Source organism: Mchenga conophoros, linkage group LG15 (assembly GCF_057382185.1).
Source record: "Mchenga conophoros isolate Kocher_MC1m ecotype Shallow Benthic linkage group LG15, M_conophoros_male_GT1.1, whole genome shotgun sequence".
NCBI classification, from domain to species: domain Eukaryota; kingdom Metazoa; phylum Chordata; class Actinopteri; order Cichliformes; family Cichlidae; genus Mchenga; species Mchenga conophoros.
In genome coordinates, this window is record NC_140540.1 from 22,344,269 (window position 1) to 22,364,169 (window position 19,901).

Sequence of the window (19,901 nt, forward strand, 5' to 3'; positions counted from 1 at the left end):
TTGAACAAGAGAAGAATAAAATCATGGGCTAATGGTGGGAGGGAGTATGAAGGTCATCCGGGCTTAGCCGTCGTTCCTGCGCCCCTCCTGCAGAGATGAACTAGCCAGCACAAGTTTAAGTGTCACTTCCAAGTTAGCCACTCTTAAAAGTTGCAGCTCAGCTTCTTTTTTATTTCATTAACTGCAACAGCTAGTACTCTATTAACCTGCCTGTGAAAACAAGGACAATAGAGTCAATGGAACTTTTGAATAAAGGGTTTTATTTAATAGAAAAATAATCATTAAAAGGAAATCAAGATTTTCTCTTACATGTAACAAGACAAGTCATCTGGTGCTATTCCATTCTGAAGCAGCAGCTCAACATGCCATCATTCATGCACATTTTACCCAGGGTAGATACATTTCTCTTACAGTACATTTTTACTGTACATGTTTTATAATTCGGTGTTCTTTTAAGGGTATTAAATTTAAAGCATGCATTTCAATAGAAGAATAAACTCCTGGTTTATGCAACATTAAGGAATGGATAATGTGACAGGTTTAGTCTTGTATAGTCAGAATTTGTCAGACAATCAAAAAGTTTAACAAAATCAATTTAAAAAACCCCAAAAAAACCCATAATTTTCAAACTTTTAAATCTTATGTTAATCTTGTGATTTTATTAATGAAAGTTGTGACTAAACTGAATGTCTTTAATGTTCCTGTATGGAGCAATTTGTATAGTTTATGCAATTAAAGTTTTTTTTGGTGACCTGGTACACTAACATATACATCAAAACCAGATTTGACTAATCAGTTGTAGCTAATAGAAGAATATAAACGTAAGCCAACAAAAGCTGGATTTACATCTCCATAAGACTACAGCTGAATCTTTTTCCTCATTTACAGCAGAGCTGTCCTTCTTTAGATCTAAAGGATTTCATTTAAATTTTCCTCTGAAATATTTCAAGTATGCATGATTAATCAACACAATAAACTCAAGTGATGGGTGACATTTGGCAGCATTTAATCCAAAGTTTGGCTGTAATCGATTAGTGCAAGGACTACATGGAATAAACTTGCATGATGGAGCTAGGAGCTACAATTAACGTCCTCCACCCTCTCAGAATAAACACACAGACGAGTTTGAGGGGTTTTTTTGTTCTTAGAGACTACAGACATGAGACACCAGCAATTCAGTATCATCATTATGTATGAATGACTGTATTTTCTGTATTGTCAGTCATTTATCTACTATCACCTTTTGGTCCTGACCCCATCTGCATATGTTTGCAGATTTATACAATTAAATAGGTGAAAAAAATATCCCTAAAAAAAAGTTTTCCCTGCATTTCTTTAGGGAAATATATAAATATATGTTAAGCAGCATAGGCATTATATGGTGCTTCCCTTTTTCTGACTTCATTCATCTAGTTTGCAAAATGTAATACTTCAGAATATTATTATCAAAATTCAATATTGATAAATCATTTAAAATATGCTATACTATGACTTTAATCAGTGCACTGAATTTCCCCCTTTTTTTTTTTTTTTAAATATAATATGTCTGAAATCATAAAAACACTGAAGTCTTATTGGCTCCTGAGAAAAATCACTCAAAGACCCTTCATGTGGATGTCCGTTCATCTCCCGTTACACATCTGGAGTAGGACAGCTGGTCCAGAAAGAGCACAGAACACACCTGGCTGACCTTACATATTCCATCACAGATGATGCTGTCGTTGTAGCTGACCATGAAGTGGTTAAAATACTTATCAAAGCTTTTTGTCTGCGGCAGCATAAAACTCAGGCCCAGCTGGAGTAAACTTTGCGGCTGCAGGTCAGTCAGTCCAAAAGCCTCAGTCATGATATATTCAAGCGTCCAGTCTGATCTTTGTTTCTCATTGGCTTCCGTCAGATTCAAATAGTACTGCCAGATATCCTTCAGAGAGAAAGAGAAAGGAACCAAAAAAGGGAGCGAAAGAGAAGAAAGAAAAAAGTCTTTGAGTCTTTTTGAATGCCACAAACAGTTTTTTGTGTGCTGATTGACACCGTGATAAATCATTAAGAAGGACTTCGGCTTCTGTTTTTGAGCAATGAGATAAAAGTTAGAGTAGGTGTTGGAGCGCGGGACTTTTGTAGTTTGACCTAAATTTGTCATCTGCTTTCCAGCTTGAACAGTTTTCAGCTTTCTTTTGCATTCCTACACTCTTTCCTTTTAAGTTTTTATGCTTTAATTGTGAAACTCCCCGGGATTTCACTGGTCCCCAAAATAGCAAGTCCTTTTCCCAACTGTACCACTGATCTGTCCAACCTGTCACAGCCAATCTGTTAGTTTAAGAGATGTATTGCTCATGTAACAAATGATTTTACGATTGTTACCGCTGCCTTTAGGTGTTCAGTTGATGGTTTCCAGAATATCAGATGGACATTTTTGTTTTTTGCCTTTAATGGTTTACACCAGGGGTGTCGAACTCCAGGCCTCGAGGGCCGGTGTCCCGCAGGTTTTAGATATCACCATGTTTCAACACACCTGAATCAAATTATTAGTTCATTAACAGGCTTCTGGAGAACTTCAAGACATGTTGAGGTGATAATTTAGCCATTTAAATCAGCTGTGTTGGATCAAGGACACATCTAAAACATGCAGGACACCGGCCCTCGAGGCCTGGAGTTCGACACCTGTGGTTTACACTATGACTTTTTTTAATTATATGATATTGCTACAATATGCAGTGACAGAATACTTTGTTTTTTCTGACTGCTGACGGCCTTTTCCTGTTCTTTGTTTTAAAACCTCCAAACGTCTTTGCACATTTATTTAATGACTAGAACGCCAATAAAAAAAATCTAAGGTCCAAGATGAACCTTGGTTGGTCTGCAAATAATGTATATTTATTGAATATATATCAGCAGCATTTCTGGCAGTTAAACTGATGGTGGCCCAACCCTTCTATAAGTTTTACCACATCCATCATTACTAAACATCACTAAACCACACTTTCATGGGTGACTAACTGCCATGATTTTGTAATAATGTGCACAACAATCTTTTATCACATAAAGATGTTTGCATACGTCTTTGCTCGTTTTATATTTAAACCATTTTAAAAACCAAGGCATTTGCTTAATCTGAACAATAATAAGATATTGAGTTATGAGCAGATAGTAGGACCAGAGCTCCTTACCAGCATAGTGTAATCCTTGTTGTTGTACAAGTACATGCGGAAAGATGGGTTATTGGAGTAGAGCTCCGCAAGATTTTTGATCGGTGTAACAGCCGGTGACACAAATAGAGAATTCACAGGTTGACCTACAGAAAAAGAGAAAAGAGAAAAACAAAATAAGAAAATTTCGGTGATTCCTTTCCTTAATTAAGGAAGTTAGCAGATTGTCTGTCTTTTCACGTTTTATCTAGAGAGGAAGTTTGCTTGCTCACAACTGGTTTGCGATACATTTTTAAAAATGACAAGTGCTTAAAAACAAAAAGGTGATACCGCACTTGGAAGAAACATATTAAACTCCATTATTAAAGAAACTGATTGATATTTTCTCACACCTTGTTTGTCCAGCAGCACCATGATGCTGTCTCTGTGAGTGTGTCCATAGAAATGTCCTGCAATCACATGACTGTACTTCCTAAAGATGGTGACCAGCCTCTCGTTATAGTTCTCTCTTATAGCTGTGATGTTTCTGGCAAAGGGCAGGAACCCGACTGGCACATGGCCTATGATGTACACCTACAGAGAAAAGTAAGGCATATTTAACCACAGATATATTTAACCATCCGGCATCTTTCATATAGATCAATATGATGATCACTATGGTGATTAATATGACAAAAAAATGTTTGCAGTAGAAACTTGTAAACCTTTTCGCGATTCTCAGCAGCTTTCTCCAAAGTTTTTTCCAGCCACTCAAACTGCCCCGCAGGGTCTGTCATGTTCTGTGTGACATTATTGGGACTATAGTAAAGGATCGTATTGAGACTAACAACCCGCAAACCAGGCTTAGCAAGCTGTGAATAGAAACCACCTGCAAAAACAGAACAAGGAACAAAATGAAGGCTACACCTAACGTCATGCCACACACTGAGCTTTTGAAAAACATGCTTTATGCATGGCTTTATTCCAGTTTTACAGAATCAACTGCACATGCTCACTGCACAGATTGTTTCACAAATCAAACAAAGGTTTGCTTGAGAGAAGTCCACTACATTCACATTTTCTGAGCAATTACCCAAAAAAGCTTGACTGATTCATCATCAAACCTTTACATACACCGTGTTGCACTTTACATTAACTTCCTGAATTGCAACACTTGCTGGATCAAAGGGTATTCATCAGCACATGCCAAAGGTCAGTGGTTTTCTAACTTCCTCATTTCTTCATGTGGGAACTTTACAGTTCTCAGAAGTTTGGGCTGATATATACCCTGTACCTACCCATTTAGAAGTCAGGCTACATTAAATGTACAGCAGTAAGAGTTGAAGCTTTAAAATGCAGAGAAAAGTTTTGAATTTGTTGGTCTGACATGTGGTGACTGATGTACCTTGTGAGAGTGTTAGCAGAGCGTCATCATGCAGCCAGAGTTTCCAGAACTGGGCAGCAGCTTTGTAGATGGCATTAGTGGAGGTTGGCATCTGGTCCTAAGAACAATGATGAGCAATGATACATTGTTATTCCAAAAGTAGGTTATTAAAAATGTGAAATGCAACCTGACATCTCACATATAAGTCAGCTGGTATCACCCACTGTTATTACTGGGGCTATATGCATGTAATTCTTGTACCACAGTGTTTCTGTTAAATTAAATGGAGCCTTATTGTAAAATAAACCCTTGAAAACTGAAAATACTGATGGATGTTACCCAACCACATAAATGAGTTAAAGCATGCTCATAGTCTGTATAAGAAAACGTCCCTCATTTACTTCTGCAAAAAAAATGGGAGCATAAACTAAAATGCTTCATACAGCAACTCATTTTTAAGTTACACTTTCATTTTATCCCCAGAACCTGATGCATCAGACGAACATTAGTGGAGCAAAAATCATCACTGCTCTCCGTGTAAAGCTTGAGATACTGCTTGCTGTCTACTTGTATAAAGTCACCTGAGGCCAGTAGTCATGATTTCCAACTGCAGGGTAGACTGTCAGGTTGGGGAAGTGCTGTCTGATGGTCTGGGTCATGTTACTGATGACCTGGATGACTATGTCTGTAGAGAGCTCATCTGGAGGGACGTGAGGTGGGCTGTCACTGAAAGGGGAAAATAAAATCCAGTTATTTCACTTTATTTGCAGTGAAATGCAGACAAAGTAAAATAAGACATCTAGACACATGGTGATCCCAACATTTGGTTGCTTAAATTATCTGAATGAATGGTGATCAACCTTCGCTTTTTAACTTTTTTTAAAATGCTACTTAAAAAAAATACAGAGCAACTGAATGATCAGTCATGATAGCAGAATATTTAAAATGAGATCAGGTCATTGATTTCCTACTGATTTAGTCTTAATCTACTGTCTACTGACGTTATCTATTTCTAATCGTACAGTTTTCCTGACAGCAGTGACAAAACTATGATATTAGAACTCCTCAAAAAGGAAAAATTAAGGTGGAGAAAACAATTCAGTATTTGTCTGTTATTAAAAAACAACATGGCTTGTGTTGTTTTGGCTTATTACAATAAAATGCTTCAGTAATGAAGATTAAAATGTGAGAACAGTAACTGCAGTGAGTTAAAGTCACTGGGAGCAGCTCAGTCATCATTTCTTCAGCAGAAATCTGGAAAACCCACCAACTTCCTAACAGGACTAAATTCCCTCTACATAACATTGGAATATGTTCCAAGCATGCTTGGCTTGTCCAATATTGCAAACATGTTGTAAATTCCTCTGTACAATGGATTCCCCATTAAGTGAAATGGCAAACTTGTGCTGCAAAGCCCAATAACAACAGCATAAAGCACAAATCTGCTTGCACAGTAACTTAATCCTCCACCCCAGGGAGTCTTTTTAAGTTTTAAGTGCCAAGCCGTTCTCTTAAGCACGTTTAATAAGCCTATGAATTCCTGGCTTAGCTGATTAGCTGCAGATTATTAAAAAGGTGCATGAGTGCAATTCTGCTACGCTTACTTATCCTGTGTCACTATCGCAGTGTAGTGAACATTGGTTCACTCTAATTATTTTAACCTCTTATAAAGCATGCAGAGCTCCCTTTAATGCTACTTTTCACAGTGAGTAGATAACTTCTGCTCATCTCTCAGACCTGGAGCTTCAGTGCTTGACTGGGATTGCATGATTTTATTCAGTACTATTTCAGTAGGCACTCTGAAATAATTGCACTTATTTATTTATTCATGAGAAAATAAAATTGTAAGATTCAGCATTTTAGCTCAAGTGACAATCAAACTTCATTAAACATCTATTAAAAAGTAATTGCCATGTTTCTGTTTTCACACCCGGAAACGCTGCAATATACCTTTTTTTTTTTTTTTTTTTTTTTTGCTCCAATATACCTGAATTAAAACAATTCTGCAAAGCGGGGAGGGCCAAAATTCCTCCTCTGTGATGTGAAAGGCTTATTGCCACTTATGACAAACATCTGACTGCAGTTCTTGCAGTAAAGGCATAACCAGTTATTAGGTCATCTTTGTTTCCCTTAATTAATGAAATCATCATTTAAAAAACTGCATTTTGTGTTTACTCAGGTTATTTGTGTCTAATGTGACAAATGCGCCAAAAATAAAATCAGGAAGAGGGCAAACACTTTTCACAGCACTCTATTCTGATCACGTGATGGATGAGGCCCATGTGGTGCTCACAAAAAAACCCACAAAAGGAAAACAAATTGTGGGTTTTTCTAATGAGATGTGAGCCAGATAACATCTCAGGAAGTGATACTTTTCCTGTTGAGTCGCATGAAGGCATCTATGGTTGGTGTATTTCTTACAGAAAAACTTTTGACAATGGAAATTCTGAACTAATCACAAACATAATAATGTCACCTCTTTAACTCTCCAAACCACTACTAGGTACTGGTGACAAGTCAAAGAAGATTAAAAAAATAAACTTAAACATTAAAATCTCTATTAATTCTGATGGTGTACAACTTAGCATGATGTGACTTTAGAGAAAAAAAAGGACAAACAGATCTCGGCAGAATGTTTATCAAACTTAGCCTCGAACACCTGTAGCAAGGTAGTTCTTGCTACAGGTTCATGTAACTGATATGAACAACCGATATGATTTTAATGATATCAATACTATTATCAATCCTATTTAATAGTTCTGATTCGTTTTAACTAATTTCTATATATATTTGGGACAGGAAAATCCCTGAGCATGGCTGAGTTGTGCAAAAGGGTTTACTGTCACAAATTTGTCACTGTTTTGCAATGTGTCATAAAAACATCTCAGGTTTGAGGAACAGGACTGATAATCGACTGTGTTGACTGGAACTAGTGGTTAAACTGGAAATGGTTCCTGTAGCCTCGAGCTCCTAACTATATAAGAGGTGAAGACTAACTTACTGTTAAGAACATGTAGTTCTAACATGACACCACCACCACTTTTTGTTGGGGTTTCCAAAGCTGTGGCTTTAAAAGAGATTGTTCACAAGCGGAGTGTTTTAAATGTATAATTACATGAAACTCAGTATCTGCGAGCACGCTGCAAACTGAATATATCAAGGTTGATACACTGGGTGATTTTGATGAATAAACAGACTGCAGTAACGCTCTAAAATTCACATTTTACAATTATAGAAAGATTTCTATATAAATATGATCAAATATATTTTTCCCTGAGTCTGAGTTTCCATAAAGAGAGTACTGTTGTCTTCATACTCTTAGATACTCTGAACTAAACTTACGGTAATGTTAAGTAGTAAAATGTTATAATCAGTCTTAATTTTATGTGTCAAGAACAGCTGAAGCTAAAAATGTCTTTAGTTTTGCAACTATTTGAAAATGAATCAAGATATGGGATGAACTGAAATCTTGAATTGGTAATGGCACTATATACACGAGCTGTTACAACATCTGAGAAAGAAAATATGGGCCATATAAAATTGTGATCTACCTCGAACGTCTCTGTTTTTACTATTACTAATATAACAGTAAAAAAATTCTTCTAACAAACATCCTCAATCTTTTAGCCCAAAAAGTACAGATCACATACTTTCACACAGAAGTACATGACTGTTGCTGCACTGTAGGATGGGGATGTGAAACCAATCCAAAAACACTTCTATGGTTTCTATAATCTGTAAATCACAAGTCTGAAAAAAAAGAATCTGTGTTAACCCACAATTTGCATGAAGGCAACACAGCAAAGCCTTTTAAAGCTAAAATAAAGACTCTCTCTCCCTCATCAGAGTACCAACCCAGTCCAAATGATGAAGTCCTCTGGCTGTGTGAGCGATGCCATGTTAGTGAAGGCGGACTCAATGAGGCGGAAAGGTGAGTCGCACAGGAAGTCTCCATACAGGCCGGGATTGGTGGCAGGAACTCCTTTGGAGGAATAACAAACCTTCTTGGGGTCTGGGGTCAGGTGGTAGGAGGGGTCCAGGTGGAGGTCTGTGATGTGCCAAAACCTCCCTGGACAGATGAAGTGATTGTGAATGACAAAAACAGAAATTAGAATGGAACCAAATTAAAAATCTGTTTGATTTTTAAAGTTATTTTATTTTATTTTTTTATGAAAATGTAAATGCAAAAAATAATTTAAACCACTTGATTTAATTGAGAAGAATAATAAGCCCATCCAATACTAGAATTACAGACTAGCATTTCTTTCCCTGTCAGCGTCAGTGACTATTTTATTTTGATTTGTGAGCTCAATGTATCTGAGGTCATAGTTACAAGGCTTATATATACTGTATATTAACTTAATAGCAGTCTTCAATTGTAAAGTTTTCACCAAATATATATAATATATAACTTTAACTGCAAATATTCACCCTAAATTCAAACCCACCATGTCTTGTGTCTAAATGAAAGATAAGAAAATTCCCACCTTTATATTTCATGTTTTCTATTTTGTTGCATGAATTCTATCAGAGAGAAAAAAGCTGTGCGTTGCACAGTTCAGAGGACTATACGTTTTTGAGTCCCTGGAGAGTAACACAAGATATAAATAGTGCAAAGTCGCTAACGGTGGAGGTTTTCGGGGCTCTCGCTCACCTGTGCTCGCCAGGTAACGTCTTCCAGTCGGTGCCGCAGTAAGCGGAGCCGCGCTGTAACACAGCAGCAGAAAACACAAACGCAACATCTTCAGAGCGTTAAAACCGACGGCACCGGGAAACACATAGCTTATATACACAAGCTAGCTGTCAGATGTTACTGCCCCTATCCCGAAGTAAACAGGAAGCAAAGCGACTGAATGGTCACGTGACTTCCGTGTTTTAAGACGCAGGGGAAGGAACTTGTGAAAATGAAAGTCAAGTTCCTGGAGGATTTGTGCTTGTATAGTTATGTAAGTACATTTACTCAGGGGCGAATCTAGAGAAATTTTCTTAGGGTGGCATGAGGGTGGCAAAGACATCAAATGGGGTGGCAAAATCAAAGCCTTTTTTTTTTTCAAATACCTATGCAGGTGGTTACATGTGGTTAAAATAATTCAAATGCAGTAAGTATACACGTTTTTCATATAAATATAGTCTATAACTTAATTATTGTCTGTAGCTCACATAATTATACACTTTAGTTACACAAAACATGTGAGTTTTGATCTTATGTACTGTATAGCCTGTATATTAAATATGTAGCCCAATAAATATAAAATCCAGAAAGCTACACAACATGGGACGGTTCATTTACAAACACAAGTCTAAATTAAGTTTCCCACTGCTTTTTGTTAGAAAAAAATCATTGTTACATGCTTAAATTACACAAAATGTCATTCAAACAATTCACTGAATCAGTGTAATTGAATAAACATTAACCTCACATAATTAATATAAATAAATAAAATCTAGTTATACTTGTATGATTTACTCCCAGCATTGTGAGTTACAGGATATGGCTTTTTTGGATTTAAAGGTCAGTTATTCCAAAGTAACCACACAGCACTTCTTCACATTTCCCCTAAGTGATATCTGTTTTGCATACTTTTTTTTGTCTCTATCAAGTCCCATCAGGGATGTATCTATGAATAATCTCTAACTGTGGCTGCGTTTCCTGCTGAAGGTACAGTTTGCTTTCAGACGTTATTTCCTGATGCACCAGGTGGGGTTTAATCACAGTCGTAAACCGATCTAATACATTATGATAGAAATACTGATTTCTTTCATAGAAATGCTTTTACCACTAGAATTAGCTCTCTCTCTCTCTCTCTCTTTGCTCTGCATAGAGATGTTCCTGTGAACAGATTAAACAGAGACTATTTCTTTATTTTAAAGTATTTCAGTGAACACTGATTACCTTGATTTGCTGATTCATAGCAGGAGGAGAAGAACAATTGCTGGAAAGACTGACTGCTCTTCAATACCTAAAAGTACTTGGTAATTAAAACCACGAGAGCTAAGTGAATCAAATATGTGATCACATCTAAAGCATGGAGCAAAGTTGTCTGAGAGATTAAGGTTATCATGGTCCTGGGTCTTCGATCCAGTGTTTTGAGTTTTTGCTGTGGACTAATGATTCATGGTTTTTAATTTAAGGAATAAGTTTGTTCAAGCTTCATATTATTTGTCTAGAGTTTTGTATTTCTAGTGCCTCTGAGGTTTGGTTATCTATATTTCTAGTTCTTTGTTTCTTGTTTGAGCATGTTAGTTCCCTTTCTGCCTCTCCAGTCGTGTCTGGTCTCGGGGGATGTTTGGTCTCCCTGTTTGTTTTGTCGAGTTTGTATGTCTTAGTCGTGGTTTCTTTGTTAGTCACTTCCTGTTTTAATTTGATAGTCAATTATCTTGTGTACGTTATGCTTTCCCTTCGCCTGTCTCTTAGATTCTGTTCAGCTGTTCAGTTTAACACCATATCACTACATCAAGCAAGAGGCAAATAATAAATTCTTTTTTTTCCCTTTTTTATTTTGTATTTCCGCACAGGGTTGCAAAGATGATCCATCCATCATGACAGAAATGTATTCATATAAAAAAACTTACAAAATTTGTGCAGCTTGCAGCTTGCTTTTACATATGGAGGAGGATGAAGTGCAAAGAGAAGCATACAGTCAACAATATTTATAAACCCATCACTTCTTGGACAGTTTTGGGAGGCTGTCACTCAGAGCACTCATGCCTTCTCATAGGTGCGCACTGCGTGGATGTCTTCGAAGGTCAGATTCTGCACAGGAGAGAGGACAGAAAGTATGATTCTCAAGTTTACTTAATTAAATATATATAAAAGAATCCTCATTTGCTAAATCAGCAAATCATCATATAATTGTTATAGGAAAATTCCAGACCAATTGTAAATCAGTCTTGGTTGGACTGATCTACTGGACCTCATCTACTGCATAAAATCATCAAAATCAATTTTATGTTGTTACAAAGCTTATTAGGCTCAGAAAGCAACTGACAATCATTTAATTCAAGGAATTGCATTATAAAAAAAACCATGTTGTTTGTCTGTCTCCAAAAGTGCTCCCAAAATGTATAGAAAGTCTATATACAGCAAATGTTCATATATATATATAGATTAAGGTTGTCTTACCATGACCATCTTGTCGTCCTTGATTTCTCTGACAAACTTGGTCTCTTTGCCGTCCCACTTCTGGACGTGGACCAGCTTGTCTCCCTCCAGAGTCACTGTGGACTGAAAAGACGAAAAGAAGGGAATGCATTTTGCATGAGAAGTGGAGAAATAATGCAATTTATAAATGATTTGAAGAAATATTTAATTTAAAGTCCAGGTAAAAGTTGAACCCAACCACTGACACGAGTGTAAAATGATTGAATTTGCATTTAATCACCACAGTGAACATACAATTTGGATTTTGCTTTCTTGTACTTTGAAATACATTTTATTTTTTTTAATGATAATCAGACCACAATCAAAAAGCTGTAAATCTTTCTTTTATTCATTCATTGTCAACTCACTTTGCAGTTCCTGTCATCAGCAGTGGTTTCATCAAACTCCTCTCCCAGCTTGAAGGAGATCTCTGTGTTCTTGAAGGTGCTCTGGGTGCGGATCACCACCTTGTCTCCCTCCTGGCTGATGATTACAGTCGGCTTGGTCACATTACCAACCTGCCTGGTGGCAAAGCCAACACCTAAGTAAAGGACAGGGGTGATAATATACCTGGGTTACAAGTCTCCTTCATCTATTTTTAATCACAACGTTTTTGTGCAAAAGAATATTGCATTTGTGTATTTAAAAAGAAAGAAAAAAGAAAGTTTGTTACTTACCAAGTCCTTTCATATACTCATCGAAATTCTCACTTTCAATCAGTTTCCAAGTGGCACAGAAGGCGTCGACCATGGTGAAGGTTTGCAGAGAGGCAAAGTTATCTCCAAAGCACACTGAGCAAGCTGCAGCTTATGCAGGTTCACCCCCCTTATGTTATTTTATAGCTTCTTATTATTATGCATGCAGGTGGGTGTCACCAGGCATCCTATTGGCTCAGGAGATTTTCACTGGGTTGTGATTGGATACTTGAATTGGGTCATATTCTTGACAAGGGTAAGAAAAAAAGAAAGCTAAATGTGTCCATTTATATGCTTGATGATGTAATTACTCTCATTCAGGGATGCCAGTGGGTTTGGGGATAGGAATCATTGCCATATGTCAAGCTAGGGAATTTAACATTTAAAAGTAATGGAGTAAAGAATAATTTTGCAATTATATTTCATCAAAAATAAGGCAAAGTTAATGACTATAGCTTGCAATCTGTGTTTTTAAAAATAAGATTGTGTTCAGAGGTTTTAGAGAACGAGCTACTTGTCTATGAGGTTCATGAGTTAACCCATACTCAGGGGCGTTCCGAGCCTGTTTGGTGTCCTAGGCGAACACTCCCCCCACCCCCCGGACACACACTCACACACATCAAACATATTAAGGATTACATTAACATATTTTATTGTGAAAACTGTTGTCAGAACCATACTGAATTGAATTTAACCATATAAATATATAGTGAAAGACAGAGAGAGAGAGAGAGAGAGAGAGAGAGAGAGAGAGAGAGTATGCAAGTGGTTAACAAACTGTCATTATAATTCGTCACACACTGAGAATAGCAGACAAATCAACAATACAGCTCTTCCAATTAATGGCTAATTAATATTGTGCTGAAAACAGTCCAAAAGATTCAATAAGCCACATCAGTGTGTACTGTCTGTCTACTGTTTACTATCATAGCCAAGTAGCTAACAAAGGTAAACAGAAGTTTTCCGAATCCCTATAAATGTTATCTTGTTTCAGAATACATAACCTGCCATTATCCAAAGACACATCTGCTTACGTGTATCTTTTGCTCATTTCTCCTCTTCTTCTTTTCTCTTTTTTTTCTAAACTGAGGACCTGATGGCAAATTTGACCTTTTCTTCTCCATCTTCCATTAGTAATTTTGCACTCCACTATCAACACCCAACCCCACAGCATAAATAGACCTACACCTTAATGCACAGATTCGGGTTGTATAGAGTTTTTTTTTTCTGGGATTTCACACAACCCAGGAAAATAATTAATACATAATGGACTTGGATTTACAATATTATGAATCGTTATTTGGAAGCAGCACGCCCCCTCCCCTTTTGACAGGCGATGTGTGAGCAGCAGCAGCAAGCAGACGCTCCGATGGCCCTCGCGCTCACTTTTAGGTTATATGTGTGTGATAAAATTTAGAAAACACATCGGTGCAAATTATAAATCTATATCACAATGTTTTCAGTTTTTGTGTTTGTTGTAGGGCTTTCAACGTTAATGCCTTAACGGCATCATTACGATTAACCTGATTCAAATTTTTAATGCAATCAACCCATCTGGAGCTCAGAATGGACAAACTTTGGACAAACTGCCCAAAATGCGTTGACATTTCAGGAATTTTGAGTCATTCTGTGCTCCAGATGGATTAATTGCATTAAAAAAATTTAATTGTGTTAATCATGATGACGGAGTTAACATTGACAGCCCTGTTTGTTTGTTTTTATTTATTTATTTTTATTTGGTTATTAGGCACTACTCCAAACAGCCAGAGAACCCCCGCCACCCCGCCCCTCTCCTCCCTGTGCAGCAAGCAGCAGGCGCACCTCGTTAATGAAGGGCGCCCTTACTCCCCACAAATGGGCAAAAGAAAACCGTTCGGTGCCTGTACAATTCCTAAAATGCACTGGCATGATGTCGGGGCAGCGTAGGTGAGAGGAACTTTTTTTTGCAATGCCATGATGCCGCCCTGGGCAAATGCCCATGTCGCCCATATCAAAAACCGCCACTGCCCACTACTTATATTTCTTTTACTTCGTTTTATCTTCTGTTAGTCTTTTGGTACAGACAGAACTTTTCATGTCTGGAATGTTTCCTGTAGGGACGCGTCAGTGAAGCAGAATCACTTTATTTGACAGCCTTTTGTCCTTAACTGCATTAATGACCCCCACAGCTACAATGTCTTCATGCTCAACACACACACTAATTACTGTGACCGAATCCCTGTGCGTGTGTGTGTAACTTTCTCAAACTGTAAAAATGATGGCGTCACATCTGATTCAAGCACCAAGTTTTCAGTTACATAAAGCAAAGCAAACTTCTTGTTATGGTTAACAATAAACCCATTCATGAAGGATTTATAAAGACAAATACTCTCTTCTGATATTGTCCAGTTCACAAGATAAGATATCTATACAGTACGTTGCGTTTTACATATCAGATATGAAACATGCTAATTTTATCACTTTGTTTAGTTGTTTCAGTTTCATCATCTGAATTGTAAGCTTAAAAATCCACAAACTGCAAATCTTGTTATCCAAGAAAACAAACACAGTACAGTCAGTACTTTTATCATTGCAGTAAAATGAGAAGGACACATGCATAATGCTGGAGTTATCCTGCTCATTTACTGGAAAGCATATTATCCATAAAATACAGCTGAAGAAACTTTATTTTATTTTGATTTCTTTCCACGATCTCTGAAGACTCTCTGCCGCCACTCTGTGGTGAGATATAGAGTAGCAGTACAGAAATGTATTTTGTTTAAGCTCAGCTTTGCATATGTAGTTTTTCTTAAGAATAAATGTAATACTTTTGTGCTGCATCACAATGACATGTCCTCCAGAGTTTTAAAACTAAACTAAAATAGCTGCGTTTGGAAAGTTGCAGGAACCTTTGAATAGTTACTCCTATAAAAAAATGTTATGCGTTACTACTTGTTGCCCCTGATCTCTGCAGTGGACGTAAAAAGTTACCATTACACATTAAGCAAAAACAGTCACATTGACTAAAAGTATTTGACATTAAAGTAAACCAGAACTCTCCACCAAAGTACAGATATTTGTTTAATTATTCAGAATATCAGAGTTTCTGTTTCTATATCAATACATAACAGGGAATTCAATCTCAAAAAGAAAAACAGATTTTATTTAGATTTTTTTATGTGGTAAATTCCAACTTTCCCAAACTAAAATAGTAATGTGTTTAACAGTAGATGGACTTCCCTCCGGTCCAGTTGTGGTTGGTGACACATGTGAACCGGTGCATGATGTGGTGGAAGGTGCAGCCCTTGTAGCTGAATCCCTACTCACATATGCAGATGGCACTGTAGTTTTCAGCAGTCTTGGGCACCATGTTGGTACATTGCTTGATCAAAATCCAACTCAAGTGGGCGCCATCAACTTTGATGATGAAGTAAACTCTGGGCTCTGCTATTTCAGCAGGGTGAGCTGGATAATACAGATATCAGTGTCTTGACCCGTGGACACTCAGAGATTTTGGTCAATATTGACATGACTGCATCACACAGTTGCTGCAGATTTGTCAGCTGCACTTCTATGATGTAAATCTCCCCTTTACCACATCCTAAAGATGCTCTATTGGATTAAGATCTGGAGACAATTTGAGCACGGTGACCTGTGGCTCAGGTGGCAGAGCGGCTATGTTCACTTAAATTTCCTTTCTTGCCCGTTCTGATGTTCGGTTTGACTGTGCTGCCACTTGATTGACTGACTAGACATTTACACCACCTAATCAAGTGGGTGACGAGTATTCGGTTCCTCCTACAGTCAGGAACAGAAACTGCCACAATGACACACACGTTGTGTTGTCTTATTTCACTATACTGCTCTCTCTGCCAGTATCAAGTACACATTTTCTTGTCTATAAAATGAAGCAGGCTGATCTCTCTTACTGATGTTTAGTGTTTCTGTCACTAAACCAGGAAGTGTTTTTGTGGTTAAAAAAACAAAACAAAAGCACGCAGTAATAGAGAAACAACTCCACAGTTACCCAGCGCAGCTGACTTCACTGACTTTTTAGGTTGTTTAATTATTAAGATTTCTTATATTTGAAAAGTTTAGTACTCAATATAGTATTAATAAAAAAGCTGACCCACTGCCTTATGAAATAATGACATGTGATAAGTGTGGGTGTTACTGAGGGAGGTGTCATTTCTTGGTAGCAGCTCAAACTGTGTGTATGTGGAAATAGCAGCAGATGTCTGGTAGTTTCCTCTTTTTTAAAAATTAAACTTCAACATACACAACTTTGGCAGAAAAAGTCAAAAGACAAACGTGCTACTGAGGTCTGGTAATGTTCATGAAAATGCTATAAAAAGCTCAGTTTACACAGTCTTTTAACTATCACTGGCTTTTTTTACACAAGTTTCTGCTTTTGTTTCTCTATTAATTACAAGAAAGTAAATTAGCAGCACTGCAATAGTTCTAAATTCCAGTAAAGCACAGGAAAGAGCACACGTGTAATCCAATGTATTTAATTATTCATTAATTTATTTATTTTCCAAAACCATAAACAACAAATAAACAAAATAGACAGTAAAATAAACTAGATTTATTTTATAAACCCTTCAGTATACCCATGTAATGTTGAAGTAGACGATATAACTCTAAATATAAGATCCAAATAACAGTATTAAAACATGTAATCTTTAAATACAGTATCTTATTTGGTGATGGTGGAATACAGGTTGCTGGGATCAGTGGAGACTTCAAGAGAAGCTGAGGGAGCTTTCACTGTGCTGTATGTCACAGTGGTACCTTCATCATCGTGGACCTAAAAGGAAAAATGACACAACAAATTTTACCCAACACAAAACCTCATCATGCTGTGAATAATGTCACTCTCATAAACACTTACCTGAGCACTGGCCTTACTGTTGGCCTTCTTAGTGTAGTTGATGGAAGCATAGTTAACACCATCCTCAAGATCATCCTACACAGTGGACACAACAGAATGACACCTTTAAATAATTATATTAAATCGTTATCATCATATATCGAACAAAGATCATAGTTACTCTGAGAGTAACTATAACTCCTGATACTGTTTGATCTCACCATCTCCTGACTGTTTCCTGGATCAGACTGAATCTCAGCTGGGTTTAAACCTAATCCCTGCACAAACACAGGTAAGTAACATATGAATTACATATTTTATTCCATTACATACGTACATAAATATCAGTCCTGGGTTTACTACTACACCCAGGACTGGTAAAACATTAGAATTAGCTGTATTACGGAGGATTTAACATACTGATAGGCAGCTGTTTGTGATGTTTTACTTTGTTTATTTTACTTTGTTTGTTTATTTACTTTGTTTTTATGTTCATAATTGTATGTTCACATTATCTATTATGCCTATGTTTTTTACAGTAAAGCCATTGCCATCTTTACTTACTTCAGTGTTTAAACCAACAGCATTGTCTTCCCTTTGTGTTTTTTTCCCTGAAAAGAAATTTAATTTTCACACTGAAGTCTAAACTTTATTAAACAGTTGTTGGTGATATGTTTAATCTGGAAATGTTCGCACCTTTCATTTTCTTCCATATGACGAATGCTACAATAATTAAGAGTGCTACTAAACATGCAAGAACAATAATATACAGCAATGATGAACCTGTAAAACCAAATGATAATGTTAATGTGGTCACTGGTGCAGTTATGATGAGCTGAAAGCAACAAATTGTAGCAAGAGACTGAAACACACTGAGAGTTACTGAGCAAGGTAAAAAATGAATGATAAGACAAAGAGATGGACAGAAAGAAATATTTTGCCATTACCTCCATCTGATGATTCATCCCCATCTGAACAAATACACAAATTTAAAAAGAAGAGTGTGTTCACTTAGGACAAACTTTGTTATCTTTACAACAGTCATGACAAAAACAGGTGTGATATTTCTATTTTGTGTTATTGTGTTATTAAAGTTAATATTCTCACCTGTTGTCCCACCTGAGGACTGACGGCTGAAAGGAAACAGCTGCACTTTCCCATTGTTCATATTCATCACATTACACTTTAATGACTCAAAAAACTTCTGATTAAGGTGAGATGTTGTAAATGTCACAGTGGCAGTGCAGCCTGGTGGTGATATCTGCATGTCTGAGGATTTCTCTTCACCCTCATAGATCCACTGTACTGTGTGTGTACATGGATCATACTCCAACACAGAGCAGGACAAGATGACTGTACCATTGTTCTCATCTTCAGTCACTTCAGTCGTACAGATGGAGACATGTTGAGAGAGAAAAACAAACAATAAAAATAATTAACTTCATCACTGTGGTCATACTTACTGTAACATTTTAGTTTGTTTCTCTAACAGGACATTTCGATCTGAAAGGATGATGTAAATACTCACTGTTGATGACGGACAGAGAAGAACAGGATTTTCCACAGTGTTGTTGGTCTTGTGATGTGTAGTGTCTGCAGGTGTAGTGACCAGCATCATGAACTGTGATGTTCTTTATGACCAGAGAGCAGTTTGCTGTAACACTCAGTCTGTCTGATGTATTTTTGTGCTTTGCTTCAATCAAACCAAGATGAATCAGCCTGACTGTGTCAGCAACATTCAAACGTCTGAAGATCCAGTCAGTTCTGTTACACTCAGGCTGACCAACTGTCACATTTTGACAAGGCAAAGTGACCTCATCACCAAGTCTGATCAGGAATGTGGGGCCATGTTGTCCAGTCACTGCTGCTGTGGAAAAGAGAAATACATTTGGAAAATAAACTGTAACATGGATATGACTGTGATGTTCATAGTTAGTGTGAGAATTAGCTCACCTCTGGTTTCAAAGGTTCAACAGAAAGTTGCAAACAAAACATGGCTGCCTCAGTTAGAGGATGAATGATGTAACATCAGGTTATTCATTTATAATGTGCTCTGTGTTCTTACCTTTAAACTGAAGCGTCAGTATCAGGAACAGAAACATTTGAATCCATCTGAACTCAGCCATCGTGCTTCTCCGTCTCTCTCAGTCTCTACTCTTGCTCTCACGTTCACAAGTGAGGCAGTAACAAAGATGAATACAGCACTGACTTCCTGCTCACTTCCTCATAGTGACATCAACAACACACTTGCTGGATGAATTTGGGTCTCAGTACGGAAGATCTCTAACTTGCCGGTGACGTTTAAACATCAAATATATGAAAAAGCTTTTCCACATTCTACGTTTATTCGATGCAATTTGCAAGTTTTTTGTTATTTCAGTACGTCACAGGGAGGACTCCAGTAGAGGAGAATAGAGGAAGTTAAACGTGTGAAAACTAAGAGCTGAAATAAATGTTTGCATGAACGCATCTCTTCTGTAAATGTAGTTTATTCTGCAAAAGCAGAAAGTGTGTTTGATCATGTTTCTCGCAGCACAAATTAGTTTGTGATGGAATTCAAGTCTTTACGTCCACAATGAAGCATAGTGATACTGCAGCAGTCACCACTTGGAGCAGCTAGATAAAAACACAGATAAGATGTATTAGTGGTCTGAGACCTTTTGGCACCTCATTGCACCAATGAAGTCATTTATTTCTGAGAAAT

General features: G+C 37.2%; 3 protein-coding genes across 5 annotated transcripts; all 3 read right to left on the reverse strand.

Moving 5' to 3' along the window:
- Positions 1–239: 239 nt before the first annotated feature.
- On the reverse strand, positions 240–9,697 carry smpdl3a (sphingomyelin phosphodiesterase acid like 3A). Its single transcript, XM_085248130.1, has 8 exons — positions 9,164–9,697; positions 8,365–8,578; positions 5,091–5,235; positions 4,531–4,627; positions 3,851–4,014; positions 3,539–3,719; positions 3,168–3,292; positions 240–1,921 (listed from the first exon to the last, which is right to left on the reverse strand). The coding sequence occupies exons 1-8, from the start codon at positions 9,249–9,251 to the stop codon at positions 1,607–1,609; spliced, it is 1,329 nt and encodes a 442-aa protein (XP_085104256.1). The 5' UTR covers positions 9,252–9,697; the 3' UTR covers positions 240–1,606.
- Positions 9,698–10,986: 1,289 nt separating this feature from the next.
- Positions 10,987–12,470, reverse strand: LOC146558324 (fatty acid-binding protein, brain). Its single transcript, XM_085248181.1, has 4 exons — positions 12,328–12,470; positions 12,019–12,191; positions 11,633–11,734; positions 10,987–11,263 (listed from the first exon to the last, which is right to left on the reverse strand). The coding sequence occupies exons 1-4, from the start codon at positions 12,398–12,400 to the stop codon at positions 11,213–11,215; spliced, it is 399 nt and encodes a 132-aa protein (XP_085104307.1). The 5' UTR covers positions 12,401–12,470; the 3' UTR covers positions 10,987–11,212.
- Positions 12,471–16,829: 4,359 nt separating this feature from the next.
- LOC146558325 (uncharacterized) lies at positions 16,830–19,389 on the reverse strand. Of its 3 annotated transcripts, none has more exons than XM_085248146.1 (9): positions 19,263–19,389; positions 18,726–19,061; positions 18,305–18,577; positions 18,145–18,168; positions 17,894–17,980; positions 17,762–17,808; positions 17,419–17,475; positions 17,219–17,293; positions 16,830–17,134 (listed from the first exon to the last, which is right to left on the reverse strand). In XM_085248146.1, the coding sequence occupies exons 1-9, from the start codon at positions 19,321–19,323 to the stop codon at positions 17,024–17,026; spliced, it is 1,071 nt and encodes a 356-aa protein (XP_085104272.1). In that variant the 5' UTR covers positions 19,324–19,389; the 3' UTR covers positions 16,830–17,023. The 3 variants fall into 3 exon arrangements, with proteins under 3 accessions (XP_085104272.1, XP_085104271.1, XP_085104273.1); XM_085248145.1 differs by having other exon boundaries at positions 18,726–19,064; positions 19,263–19,386; XM_085248147.1 differs by lacking the exon at positions 17,894–17,980 and having other exon boundaries at positions 18,726–19,064; positions 19,263–19,386.
- Between the last annotated feature and the right edge of the window lie 512 nt (positions 19,390–19,901).